Source organism: Plecotus auritus (genome assembly GCF_963455305.1).
Source record: "Plecotus auritus genome assembly, chromosome: 1".
NCBI classification, from domain to species: domain Eukaryota; kingdom Metazoa; phylum Chordata; class Mammalia; order Chiroptera; family Vespertilionidae; genus Plecotus; species Plecotus auritus.
Window position 1 is genome coordinate 157,514,563 of NC_137770.1, and position 14,471 is coordinate 157,529,033.

General features: G+C 40.6%; 1 protein-coding gene across 1 annotated transcript in view; it reads right to left on the reverse strand.

The window, feature by feature from the left end:
- Positions 1-4,418: 4,418 nt before the first annotated feature.
- TAF3 (TATA-box binding protein associated factor 3) overlaps positions 4,419-14,471 on the reverse strand; it is a 208,305-nt gene continuing 198,252 nt past the window's right edge. Inside the window, exons 5-7 of the mRNA XM_080666018.1 lie at positions 9,410-9,665; positions 6,508-6,614; positions 4,419-5,629 (exon numbers count right to left, since the gene is read on the reverse strand). Coding sequence (XP_080522144.1) covers positions 5,515-5,629; positions 6,508-6,614; positions 9,410-9,665 — 478 coding nt within the window. The 3' untranslated portion in view covers positions 4,419-5,514. The remainder of the gene's footprint in view (positions 5,630-6,507; positions 6,615-9,409; positions 9,666-14,471) is intronic.

The window sequence follows — 14,471 nt, forward strand, 5'->3', positions numbered from 1 at the left end:
TGGGGTCCGGCCAGCCTCGCCAGGGGGAGGGTACATGGGCAGTTGGCTGGCCTGCCTGCTGGTCAAACTCCTGGTCGAGGGAACAATTTGCATATTAGCTTTTTATTATATAGGATATACATTGAGTGGCCAGATTATTATGTGTTCAGAGATCATAATAATCTGGCCACTCAGTGTATGTTTCTGTGAATACTGTAAATAGCCATGTCCAAATGAAGATGGAGAATTGGTTAGTTAGAAATCCACTTATAGCGAATTCACCTTCTAAATCTAGCAAACTTTAATCAAGACCTGGCCAGGGTGGCTCAGTTGGTTGGAGCACTGTCCCAGACACCAAAAGATTGTGGGTTCAATTCCAGGTTAGGGCACATACCCAGGCTGCAGGTTTGATCCCAGGTTGGAGCATATATAGAAGGCAACTGATCAATGTTTCTCTCCTATGGATGTTTCTCTCTCTCTCTCTCTCTCTCTCTCTCTCTCTCTCTCTCTCTCTCTCTCTCTCCCTCCCTCCTTCCCTCCCTTCCTCTCTTTAAGCATGTCCTTGGGTGAGGAATAAAAATAAAACAAGGAAAGATACTCTATTGGAAAACAGGAAAAGGACAGGTTTGAAAGATGCTTAAGCATCAATGAAATACATTTTAATACACAGTATACTGCAGAAACAACAGTAAAACCATGAAAGAGAAGCACTATAAGCCAGACTAGAAAATTGCATGTGTCTAGTACATCTTGCCATTTCCATGAAATGTACCCAGCAAATGTCAGATGAACAAACCACAGTATTTAAAACTGTTTTACAGCCCGACCAGCATGGCTTAGTTATTGAGTGTTGACCTTTGAACCAGAAGGTCAGGGTTCAATTCCCAGACAGGGCACATGCCAAGGTTTCAGGTTCAACCCCTAGTAAGGGGGCATGCAGGTGGCAGCCGATCAATGATTCTCTCTCATCATTGATGTTTCTATCTCTCCCTTCCTCTCTAAAATCAATAAAAATATATTAAAAAAAAAAAGTTTTGCCCTAACCGGTTTGGCTCAGTAGATAGAGCGTCGGCCTGCGGACTCAGGGGTCCCAGGTTTGATTCCAGTCAAGGGCATGTACCTTGGTTGCGGGCACATGCCCAGTGGGGAGTGTGCAGGAGGCAGCTGATCGATGTTTCTAACTCTCTATCCCTCTCCCTTGCTCTCTATACAAAAATAAATAAAATTTATTTTTAAAAAAAGTTTTACAAACTAAAAACTGAGTTGTCCAGGATAAAAAAGGTAACTAGCAGTTGTTTTAATAACTTTTATGTAAACTAAATGTTATGTTTAAACTAGGAGCCCAGTGCATGAATTCGTGCACCTTGAAAAGAACTGTGGGCTGAGAGGCTGTGGTGGGCACAGGGGCGGGTCTCAGTCCATCCTCCATGCCCCCGCCTCACCCCTCCTGCTGCGGCCCCTGGTCCCCTGTCTGCCGACAGCCCCACTCCCACTGCAATGGATGGTGCCGGCCCCACTCAGACCCACTGACAGCGTGGAGCCATTGGGGCCAGCACCATCAGTGGGTGCGAGGGGTGGCTGCTGCCCCGATCACCCCTTAGGAGCAGGGGGAGGTGGAGAAGCCCTCAGGGGCCATTGGGGCTGGCAGCTGCTGCTTGCACCCACTGAACCCACTGACGGCGCTGAGCAATTGGGGCCAGAGCTGGACGCTGGCAGCGGGTGCTAGTGAGGACGGCGACGGCAGCAGGTGTGAATGTCTGGCAGAACTGTGGCATGCAGGAGCAAAGAATTTTCAGTAACCACCAGAGGCTTGCCCTGATGACAGCGACTGGCGCCCCACCTTGGTCTGGTGCCATCGCTCACCTGCTCCACCATCCTGTGGCCGATGCCCGCTATGTTCTGCGCGTGCCCCGTGGTGGTCAGCGCATGTCATAGTGACTGGTTGTTCGGCCATTCGGTGTATTTGCATATTAGGGTTTTATATATATAGATGATATTAAGAATAAATTATTCAGTTCATCTAAATATCAAATTTCCAGTGTCATCTAATGGCCTGCATGTATGGATTAATAATCACTTTATACTTTCTAGGCTACAACTAATGTAACGTTCTCAAAGAAATCATCTCCTAACAGAATGACCACTACTATTGTGGAAAGAGACATTATTCAGAACATTGTCTATTTCATTCCTAAGTCAGGACAACTCATCTACTTTAGACTTCAACTTCTAAAGACTGCTGTGATCTACAGAGTTTGGCCATAGAACTATTTGTATTGAAAAGTTAGCCAGCATGCCTTCAGTGAACTTCATTCATTAGTATTAGTCCTGGCAAGGTTTCCATATCTCAGGGTTCATTTTATACTTTAATTTGATTAGTAGGTCTTTGTTTAATCGTCCTATTGAAAGAAGAACAAAGGCAGTTTAGGTGATCCAAGAGAGTAATACATTATATTTTATCTCTGAAAAAGCCGGACAAAGCCAGAATGCTGATACTTCTGATTTTCTTCAGGACATTTGGAACCGCAAATCGGCTGGAGGATAAAGATCCTCACTGTACTTAACTGCAGACACCTTCAGAAGAGAAACACAGTGCCAGTCATAGAAATTAGTTTTGCCAGCTACACCGGGGTTGGGAGGCAGATTATCTCACCAGAAGAGTTTGTTTCCTGGGAGGGAGGGTGTGTTTCTTAAATGCCACCTCCTACAATAAAATCACCAGCCAGGCCAGTTTTTCGTCTGAAGTATTGATGCTAAGGTCAGGCGATGGTGCTGGTGTAAATGAAAATAGTCAGCAGGTTTACTAACAACTGGACGATGTCTACAGCTCCAAAGGGAAACACTTTCCATTCCTTTGCATCAAATTTTCTCAGTCACAGTAGTTCCTCAGGTTCCTGCTGCTCTGTGATTTCCTTCTCCCTCAAAAGCCAAAACCCATTTTCTTCTTATTGCTTGGGTCCCCTAAAATTTTTCTCCTCATGAAATCATCTTTCACAATATACCATTCTCCCCTCATCCAATACAGGCCTTTTCATTCCTGTTTTGACTTCACTAAGGAAAGTGAGTCCTGTCTATTCTCTGTCATGCCTGTGGCATTGGTAAGCTACTCTTTTTCTCCTATTACTTTGTGAAGAATGACTATACCCAAGTTTTTCACTTTGCTTTGTAACACAGGTATTTTATTTTTGAATCTACATTTCTTTTTGCAGCTTCTTGAACTTCCTTCAGTTGGTGCACAGACAGCCATCCAGTGGAGACTGAGACCACCAGTCCATTTTACACAGGCCACTGAACAGTCAGAAGATGGTAACAACTCTGGGTCTCTAGTGACCTGGACTGGATTCAACTCACTGACCTGGAGGTGAAAGGCTCTGTATTCCATTACTAATCCCTTGAGCTATCCAGCCCCCTGAAAATGATTCTTTGGTTTTATTATTGCAAAGGCCATTTATAAATCATGAACTGGATTTAGGAAAGCAACCATGAAATAGCAAGGGACAAACTGATTGAAATTCCTTCAATGTAGTAAGGGCTGAAGCCTCTCAGTAGGATTGGGAGAAAAGTTAAATATAGGCACCTCCATTCTTATTTCAAACCGGCTCACTTAAACGTGGCAACTTTAGACCCACTGACCATGCCTCAAGGAACTAAATCCTAAATAAAGAAAATGGAAAAGCAAACTATGAAATAGCCAATAATCTTTATTTTGCACTTTCCCACCCCTCTTCACTTTCCAAAAAGCACTAACGGGCATATTTGTGCATGTGAAAATATTGTATAAAGTATTTAGAATGACCTCAAATTAATAAAACAAAAACATGTATCTCAACACAGATGCTTTGTTTTGTTGTTCTGGTAGGGGTAGAAAAAGCTGGCTTCTAGAACAAGGACGGCAATGAAACACTGTACTCTCAAAAGGGCTACTCCATTTCCACTGACTTGCGATTTAACATTCATGGCAGAAAACCTCATTTCTCTAACCACATAATAGGTCTTAAAATATGACTAATTCATACACTAATATCAATTTACTTGGCATTAAAAAAATCACAATTTCTATTAATATATTTGTATTAGGCTCAATGCCCATATTCTAGCATTTAAGATATCCATTACACTGGCCCAAATTGGGATTATTTCAAAATCAAGTAAAAGTCCATATTTATTCCAAAGTTGCTAAAATATGTTAAAATTTGATGTTTTACATTAAAAATAAAATATTTGGTTTATATCTCAGATATCTATAACATATAATAAATAGTGGGCAGTATAGTAATATAATAAAGTTTTGTGATACCCTGAAATTTGATGAGTTTTCTTTAAAAATTCTTAATATTCTTCATTACAGCCTTAAACCACAATATTAATGAACAGATTTGCAGAAATAAAACAATATAAACACAAAATGCTACAGAATTTTTTTTTTTTTTTTTACTTTTGAGGAATCTACATGTCCTTTAATAAAAGTCAAAGAAATTTACAGAAACAAACCAGATAACAAACCAATTTCAAATAATGAACTACAGGTCTAAGTTGCTATGCTTTCCTTCTAACTGCTAGGGCCCTTTCCCACCGTGTTGTGGGCACTGTGCAGGTTCAGCTCATGGTAGATAACTTTCAACTATGGCTCTGTTTTCTAGCCTTCTTTGCTTATGTACAGCAGGAATTACAGACATGGCTGAAATCACAGTGGATTACAGAGAAAGCCAGAATTAAACACGATAAAAATTTTAAAAATAACTGCTTCATAAATATTTATTATTTACACGAGGGGAGATCTTCTAGTCTGAAGAGTTTTTATACAAGTTGATGAAATGTATAAGCAGTGAGAAGAACACCTGCAGTTTTAAAGAAGGGCAAAGTTAGAATGCAACAAAGACAGAAAATGTGAGTTAACAAAAATAATTTGCATGAGAGCAAACAGGACATGATAGAAACCTTTTTCTTAAAAAATATAAGGTATTTCACAAAAGCCTGAACATTTTACATGTTAATACTAAAAATGGGGGGAGGGGACGCTTCATAAACTTTTATCACAAAAATATTTACCAATACTCCAACTGGAGTTTTCATTTATGTTATTATGATTATCTTACTATAGAGGGAAAGAAGTTGAAAACTGTATACAGCCTAATGATATCATCCTTAAATTACAGCCAAGGTGGTTTACACATCATCTTCTCATCTAATACCTTCATGAAAAGGCCTTGGAGAGAATAAAGAAAATCAGAAGGGAAGATTATGGTCTTTTTATTAATACTTGTCACTGGTAATAGAAAAATGAAGGCCCGGCAGTCCTGGTGCCACACCTGTACTTGAGTTTCCTTCCGTCACACCATCATGTGGCCATAGGCCAGTCTGTTCCAGAGGGAAGCATCCAGAGTGGACGCTGCAGTTCTCTTGTCCTCGGTCTCCCAAGATTCCTCATCCACAGGAACTTAGCGGTAGATGGGACAGCAGGATTTCATGGATCCCCATCTGAAGTGGTAGGAAAGAAGCCCCGAGGCCACGCCACTGGTCCGCGCTGCAGAGACGTCAATGTGCCCGATGCTTTCTCTTTTTGTGCTTCTTATCCTTCTTCTTGTTGGCACACTTGGAACAGAACCACTGCATTTCTTCTGGTGGTGCAGCCATTATTCCAACACAGGGCCTACATGTTAAGAAAAAATATTTTAGATAAAGAAGTTATACATATACATGTACACACACACACACACACACACTCTCTCTCTCTCTCTCTCTCTCTCTCTCTCTCTCTTCTCTCTCTTTTTCTTTCTATGATCTTAAGTACTTTTAAATAATTAAATGAAATTTTAAGTCTATGGTATATTCACCAGAAATCCAAGCCAAAGAACTCTAATTTATGTAGCACTATTGTTGGACAAAAGGATGATTATATTACATAATGCCCCTTTTATAGGCCCCACTGGAGAAATTAATTAGCCCATTTATCCTTTCAGCTACAACTAGTATAATTCTTCTGAGCAATGGCTTTGTTTTTATCTTATACCTATCATATATCATGTGACTGAATGGATTTCTATCTTTTTATATCTGATATTTTAAAGATAAAATGAGATTATTTGCATACATTTTGGTAGCATTTCTTTGGTAGTGGGGAGCAGTAATAGAGAAGTAAAAAAACAGATAAGTTGTCCCTTTATTTCTGCAGTTTATGACATGTTTACAAAGGGGTTATCTCAATGATACTGGGAAGCTTGGCAGCTCTTTACAGAAAATTACTAGAAGGAAAGGAAAGGGGAATCCCTATATCCCCTTTCTTTTCCATTAGAATGGTATTTAAGTTAAGCAAAATATTCAGAATTTAGGTTGAATAACAATAGTCCAAAGACTTGATTTTTAAAATTAATTACATTTTATTGACTCAGTGATTTTTGCCCTGTACATGATTCTGAGGATAGCACCTGAAGGGGAGACAATCCAAGATGGACCAAAGTCACTAATCTGCTCTGCAGAGTGTCACCCCCCAGGGAGTGACCTGCACTCATTGATGCTTGGAGCACTCACCAGTGGTACCAGTCATCGCAGCCATCACAGCCGATCATGGGACTCCCATCGTCAGGCTTGTTGCACCCAGGACAGATCCAGATCTGATTGCCCCACTCATCTCGGATCTGAAGTTTTAAATGGGGTTGAGGGTGTGTGTGTGCAAACAGAGATGGAATGGGGAAAAAGAACCAAAAAGAGGGCAGGATAAGAGTGATTACTTTATACTGTGAACCTAATATACCGACATATTAAACTAAAAAAAAAAAAAAAGTGGTTAACAATTTATTAAAGTCATGATCATCACCATTCTGGGATCATTTCTAATGAATATTTTAAACTCTTTTGTTTAAGTCATTAAAAAAAGCATTTTATAATAACTTCTGTGAACAATATATCCTATAGCCACCTTTATCTAAAAAATACTGTAAACACAGAAGTTCTTAATAATTAGGATCTTTATGGCAATAACAACTGATATTTTTGAACTATAGAGCTCAATCATATGTATTTCCTCAGTTGCATTCACAGGCATGGAATTCATATGTACAGCCAATAGTGCATGTATCACCTTATTACTTATTAGCCAAACCCTTCTCCTGAACTAGCTGATAAGATCAAGGATATAAAAGAGTTGTTACTAAGTAACTTTCCATTCCCTTTATGACATTTTCAGCAAAGAACAATCACTAAAGGGCAAATGAAATAAGGAACTCATGAAGCCAAAGAACTACACATTTAAATATTATTTTTCTACAAAGATGATGTGCTTTGGAGTTTACTTAATTTACCAGTTCTAAATAAGATACATCCCTAATTGTTCCACTTCCTCAAATTCCACATTAACCAAACCAATTTGGAAGAAACAATTCTATGATGGTCATTCAAAAACAGCAACAACTAAACACTAGCTTTCACAATAACACAGCATATAATTTCATTCAGTTTATTTTGTAAAGTATGGTTCCTTCCTTCACTTTCAAATATAACACTGACTAGATATGCAAAAAAAGGGGGGGGGCTTTCTTTGTGCGTAATGGGTGTATTGGGGGCATAGCTGTTTCAGTCTACTGATGTGCTACTTAAGGCCTGCCATGTTTTAAAAAGTCTCTACAAAGACAGTCGTGTTCATAGGAAAGCTTCCTAAAGAAAGCTGTGAGCAGCTACATCTCTGACTCAGCCCTCTCTAATTTCAAGGGGAGAGAACCACCAGTTACCACATGCCAGCTGTCTAGGGTTAAGACCAGTCCAGAGCTTATGCCCTGAAGCTGCCATGCATGGCCAGTCCTGCTGCTAGTTGACCTTTCTTGAAATTAGAAGGCCATGACTCTGTTGCTACAAGAGGAATTTGCCATAGCATCCCTAATAACACTGACGACTTGACAGCTTACTAAGTTCTTCCAAACATCTGCTTCATCTAATCTTAAAACAACCCTTGGATAGGTTAAGCATGAGGAAACTGGAGCTATGGAAATGTAACTGCCAGTTCCAAAAGTCACACTACTGCACAGAGACAAAATCAGCTGTTTTGCTCTATGGCCTGTATCTTTCCTCCAAATCACACTTCTTGTTCTCAGTCTAAAAAATGTCTCTTAGGAGACAGAAGGCTTTTCATCCACATTGTCTATGTAAATCTGATCCATCTTCAAGGAGTTAGCCTCAAAAGTCCACTGGAGAACCAGAAATTTTAGGGCTAGAACAAACTATGGTGATAATCTAGTCTAACATAAACCCCTTAATTACAGATGAAGAAATGGATGTTAAACATAAAATCTTTCCTGATCAACCTGCCTTGTGCTTCAATTAAACACCTATAACAATTGGTCCTTGAATGGACCAATTTTTTATTGATTTCAGAGAGGAAGGGAGATAGAAACATCAATGATGAAAGAGAATCATTGACTGGCTGCCTTCTGCACACTCCCCACTGGGGTTCAAGCCCGCAACCCGAGCATGTGCCCTGACCGGGAATTGAACCTTGATCTCCTGAGCCATGCCGGCTGGGCAAATGGACCAATTTGATGATCACAGATTTTTGTATCACATCTTCCATTTTTTTCTTAAATAGCCAATTTAATACTTTTCTGTTAATTTTTCAGGTCTTTATATCCTCTCTCAATACTTTTGAGATTTTTATCCTCTGAATCATTATAATGCCTCCAACATGTAATGATTTGTTGAAATTTCCTTCCAAAATGCCATAAAAATATAATATTTGCATGATTTATAACAACTATCATGAATCCTACCACACCACTTTTCAATCCTATCTTCTTGAAAAGATTCGAGCCATCACTAGGCTTATAGTCACAGTCTATATATAGAAGTATTTGGTGGTCAAGGCCATGTCATTGCTGAACTCACTCAACAAGGTGAGTTTTGCCATCTGAGGACACACTTGTATACTCAGAGAGCTCTGTGGTCTGGGAGTTCATTTTCATTTATTATGCAAGTCTGGTATATTCTGGACCTTAGCCAATGACATACTATAATTAGTGCTGTTACTTAGAAACTGCAGCTGGCTCATAAGATCTGTATATATTACATAAATTATACTCTTAAGTGAATAATTTAATTGCTTGATCAAAAGTTCAGTGTGAGATTTAAATATCACTATTATTCTCTATATTTATACACTGATATTGTTGTATATATGTATATAATCATATTCTAAAACAATATAAAGAAAAACAATGCTTTGACATTATTTATGAAGATTAAATATGCGAACATTGAAATACAATACTTTTCTGCCAAAAGCTTGAAAATGCAATGAAAATATCTTTCCAGTCATAAAGAATTGCCTCTGAAATTCAATAATGATACATATGACACTGCTTTTTAATTGAAAACATTTTCATGATAAAAGAGTAAGCTTTTAAGTGACTTTAAAAAAAAACATTGCAAAATCAATGCTGCGTACCACGTAAGTGCTGACAGTCTCCGTTACCACACTCCGGACAGGGGCTTTTGAACTTCCGGCTCCAGAGATGGCAGGGGACGGGGACGGCATCAAAGCGGGGGACGAGGTGGACTGTGCAAGGAGTGGCAAAGGCACTGGGGCAGGAGTGACATGCACTGGCACAGTGGCTGGGACTGACACTGGTGGTGGGGTCTTGGGTCTATTCAGAGAAGGAGCTGGCTTAGCCTCGGGGGCTGGAACCACTTTGCTGATGACACTGTCAACAAAAGAGAAAAGGAAAAGTCAAAACAGAACAGTTGAATCAAACTAAATATTTTAAAACATTATTACAAAGTAACTTTCTTCTAGTAGCAAAATACTTTTTTGAAGAGTCCAGAGATAGCTACAGACCTGAGTTCAAGGGCTTTCACCCATTCACCTCTCAACTTATTCAAGAGTCACATATGTTCGCTGGGGGCTGGGGGGAGAAAAGCAGTTCTAGCCCCTTTCCTGGTGATGTTACCAACTAATAACTAGAGCTGTGCAATGAGGATCTGTCTCTTCATTAACAATATCTTAGTCATAGAACTCATGCAGTGGAAGGAGCACTGGACTCAGAGTCAGGATATCTACATTCAAATTCTAGGTCTGACACAGGCTAGCTATGAGACCTTGGGTAAGTTATTTAAAAATATGATGTATTGAGTGCCTATAAGAAGTTAGATATTATACTAGGCACTTTGTATATATAATCTCATCTAGTCCTCACAACAGCTTCAAAGAAGTTATAGTGATCCCATTTTATAGATGAGGAAACAAGATTAAAGATAGAAAGGAACTGGGCAAATGGGTGGCAGGCTTTGAACCATGGTCTTTTGATTCCACAGCTTTCTTCTTTTTTCTTTTTTACAAGTTCTTTTACTTGAAAAAAATATATAAATCATTTCAAGCACAGAAAAAACAGACAGCTTAGGTAACAGACTAGACGTTAGCCCTCTGCCATATTTGCTTCAGGTCTCTCTCCCTTGCTCCTCCAGGAGTAAACACTCTCCTCAAACTGGCAGATCTGTTTTTGTAAATTTGTTCTTTGTATCTTTTCTGCCTTTGTGGGTACTCATAAACAATACACACTGTACTACTACTGGTTTATGTGCTTCAACTATATAAACAATATCAAACTATATTTCTTGCAACTAGCTTTTCTCACTTAGTTTTATTGTGTGAGATATAATTGACATGTAACATTGTGTAAGTAGGAGGTGTACAATGTGTTGGTTTGACACATTTGTATACTGTAATATGATTAGTACAGTGGCATTAGTGGCACTAGCTAATACCTTTACCATGCCACACAATTATCAGTTCTTTTTGTGTCCAGAACAATTAAGATCTAGTCTTAGTGAGAAGGCTAAAGGGCTAATTCCAATGTAACCCTGATGTTTGGGGGTGGGGGAGTGTGGGCTAGCAATCTGAATCTGTGCCAGTAACCTAATGTACATTCTTGATAACCTATAACTAAGTCACTGCCCCTTTCTCCACAATCTGGTCTTGCAAGACCTGTTTATCTAAAGTACTACTCCCATTTTAGAAAGGCCATAAACCATGAACAATACACAACCCCTGGAGGGGGTTATCAGCACTGGCGCCAGGCCAGGCCCTTAGATATGGCCTCATGGCCCCATCCCAAAACAGGGGCTTTTTGCAAAGCCCACGAAAAGTCCACAAGTCCCACGCATATTTGGGGGACAAAGAAACCAAAGGGGATAGAAAAGAAGAGCTTCCACCATATTGGTTGGCTCAGACTTTGGAGGCAACTCCTCTGAGACCGCCAGTGTAATAAAACGGTGTAACTCCATTTCTCTTAAGTGTCACTTGGGTTTCTTTGGTCTTCTACAACATCAGCAATTCTGATGTGTATAATCCAGTAATGTTGAAGATAATTGCTATGCTGTGCCTTAGATCTCCAGAATTTATTTATCTTAGTTGCCCACTTAGTTTTAAGTCTCTTGATTTATCCATGTTGATACATATGATTAATATTATTTATTGTACTTGTTAAATGGTATTCCATGGTATGGGTAAGTCAAGGGACTTTTGCTCATTGCCCTACTGAGTGTGGGACATATTGCCTTGCACATGTTATATGCTAACTGTAAACACGTTCAAGAATTTCCCAAGGCTACAGTCCTAGATAAAGCTACGGGGTCACAGAGTATGCAACTTTTACCTTGACTAGGAATCCCAAGCTGTTCTCTAAAATAACTGCACCAAATTATCTCTTCCCACTGATCCACAATTATTTGGCCTTGCTTTTCTTATCAACAAAGTGAAAATAAATATAGCTGCTTCTGAGAGTTTTGGTGAGAACCTGAACATAGAGAAACATGTCAAATGCTATGTACAAATGTAAGTGTGAGCACCAGCAATATACTCATGGTTCTTGTGCATGACAACTCCTGGTACCACCATTACCATCCTGCATAGTTCCATTTTCTCAAACCACCTCCACTAAAAAGCATGATTTTTTGCTATTCTGATCAGATTTTAAGACAATAAAGTATTTCAAAAAATGCCATCGTTATGGAAGCAAATAACTAATGCTGTTTAATTGCTCTCCAATTGTTTCATGTAAGTGTGTGATACCTTTCGAACTTGAATATAGTCAAAGACCATAAAATTTAACATATACTGTTTGTGCAGGAGACATTCAATAAATGGGTAACATAAATAATAGTGAATACTTATTGAACACTTACTAAGTACCCAACTGTTCTAAGCACTTGAAAGCCAACTGCATACCAGGAACTATGCTAAATGTTTACTTGCCTTATCTCACTTGATCCTCATAACAACCAAATGAGATAAGCACTGTCATTACTTTCCTCTTGCAGATGCAGAAATCTAGGCACAGAGAGATTAATAGACTACTGTGTGGCAGAGCCAAAATTTAAACCCAGGCAGTCTGATTTCAGAACCTGTGTGATCTTAACTAATACACCACTGACTCTTGATGCTTACTGAATGACTGTTGCCATATATATAAGACTAGTAGCCCTGCGCACGAATCCATATGCCAGTAGCTCTCTGCGGGGCCTGGCCGCTCCGTGCCTGCTGCCCAGAGGCCTATCCGCGCCCCAGCCTGGACAGAGGCCCATCCACAGCTCGGCGTGGAACGCTTGCCTCGTCGCCACAGTGACGAAGCAAGCATTCCACCAGGCTGCTCATGCTGTCCTCTCTCAGCGGCCGCCACCCTCCTCCCCGCCCCCCGGGTCTGGGGGACTCCGGCGGGGCTGAGCGGACTGGGCGCTGCCATCTTGTGGCTATGGGCGCCACCATCTTTGTGATGGAGTGACAGTTAATTTGCATATTACCCTTTTAATAGATAGGATGGGAGTCCAAAGTTATTACTACACTTATGTTACTATATTTGTTGCATTTATATCTACAGTGCAAGCACTCTTTATTTTTATAGTTAGGCTAAAAATTTAAAGCACACTATTTGTGGAGGCAATTTCCCATAATAGTTTAAACATGGGTTCTGGAAACAAAACTAAAGAAAATGCAGGAACCCAGAGGTAAGTAGAACACAGATGTTTTGCCTGAGGGTATTTGCTCATAAAACAAATCTGATCTTTGGTTTTGATAAACAGGATACGTTCCAAAGCCCAGGGACTGCCAAAGTGTAAAGTCTAAGAGAACTCCTCCCCATATTAAGGACTCCCAACAGGCTACACCAATTATGTAAGGATGAATGAGAATCTCATGAATTCTCAGCTCTGGTGGTCCAGGGCACTCTATGTAATATTTCAAGTCATTTGGACTTGTAATGTGCCCAGATACCCAGCACAAATCATCCTGAGAGGAAATATTATTAATATTATTAACACAGGTAATTAAGAAAAAAAGCGCAGATAATGAAAGATAACCAGACATACAAGGAGGTAAGGCAGCCTCAGGGAGAAGCAGAAAAAATAATAGACAATATAAAGAGACTCATAATGATCATAGATACTAGAACTATCAACTAAAAAACCAATCTATTTACAATGCTTAAAAAATAAAAGGCAAAGATTGAAATTATTGGCAGGTAATAGGAGGCTATAAAGGGTGACCTAGTAGATTTGAAAAGAACAGACTTTATAAAAATGACAAATGTAGTAAATGAAGTATAAAACTCAATGGATGGGAGAATTAGAAACTGAATCATAAGACAGAAGAAATAATGTAGAACTTAGCCTTGAGAGGCAAAGAGAATTAAAAAGTACAATTAAAAAGTCTAATTAGATTAGAACCAAGATGGCGGCATAGGTAAACACCTAAACTGCTGCCTCGCACAACAATTTCAAAACTACAACTAAAAGACAGAACGGACACCATCCAGAACCGCAGGAAAGCTGACTGAGTGAAAATTCTACAACTAGAAGGAAGGAGAAAAGCTCACAGAGAATTGGAGGTACGGCAAAGGGTCTTTGTGCGCGCAGAGAGGAAGGGCGGCGGAGTGCCTGGCTGGCTTTCTCTGGCGGAAGGGGGAAGGGAGCCCCCGACCGCATTGAACCCCAGTTCTGACTGCACTGAACACCTATTCCGGGCGAGCCCCTGGGGACCCACGCTCTTGTGGGGGGAGTCTGGACTCTCGGGCGGAGACTCGGGAGCCGGGGAAGGCGGAAGACTGAAAGTCCGCTCGCGCCAGTGCGCACAAAGGCTGCGGGAGGCTGCCACAGGCTTTCCCTAGCGGAAGGGAGTGAGAGGCTCCTGACGGCACAAAACCCCAGTTCTGACTGAAGTGAGCCCCAGTTCTGACTGCAGTGAACCCCAGTTCCAGGCGAGCCCCCGGGGACCCACGCTCTTGTGGGGGGAGTCTGGACTCTCGGGCGGAGACTCGGGAGCCGGGGAAGGCGGAAGACTGAAAGTCCGCTCGCGCCAGTGTGCACAAAGGCTGCGGAGGCTGCCACAGGCTTTCCCTAGCAGAAGGGAGTCAGAGGCTCCTGACGGCACTGAACACCAGTTCTGACTGAAGTGAGCCCCAGTTCTGACTGCAGTGAACCCCAGTTCCAGGCGAGCCCCCGGAGACCCACGCTCTTGT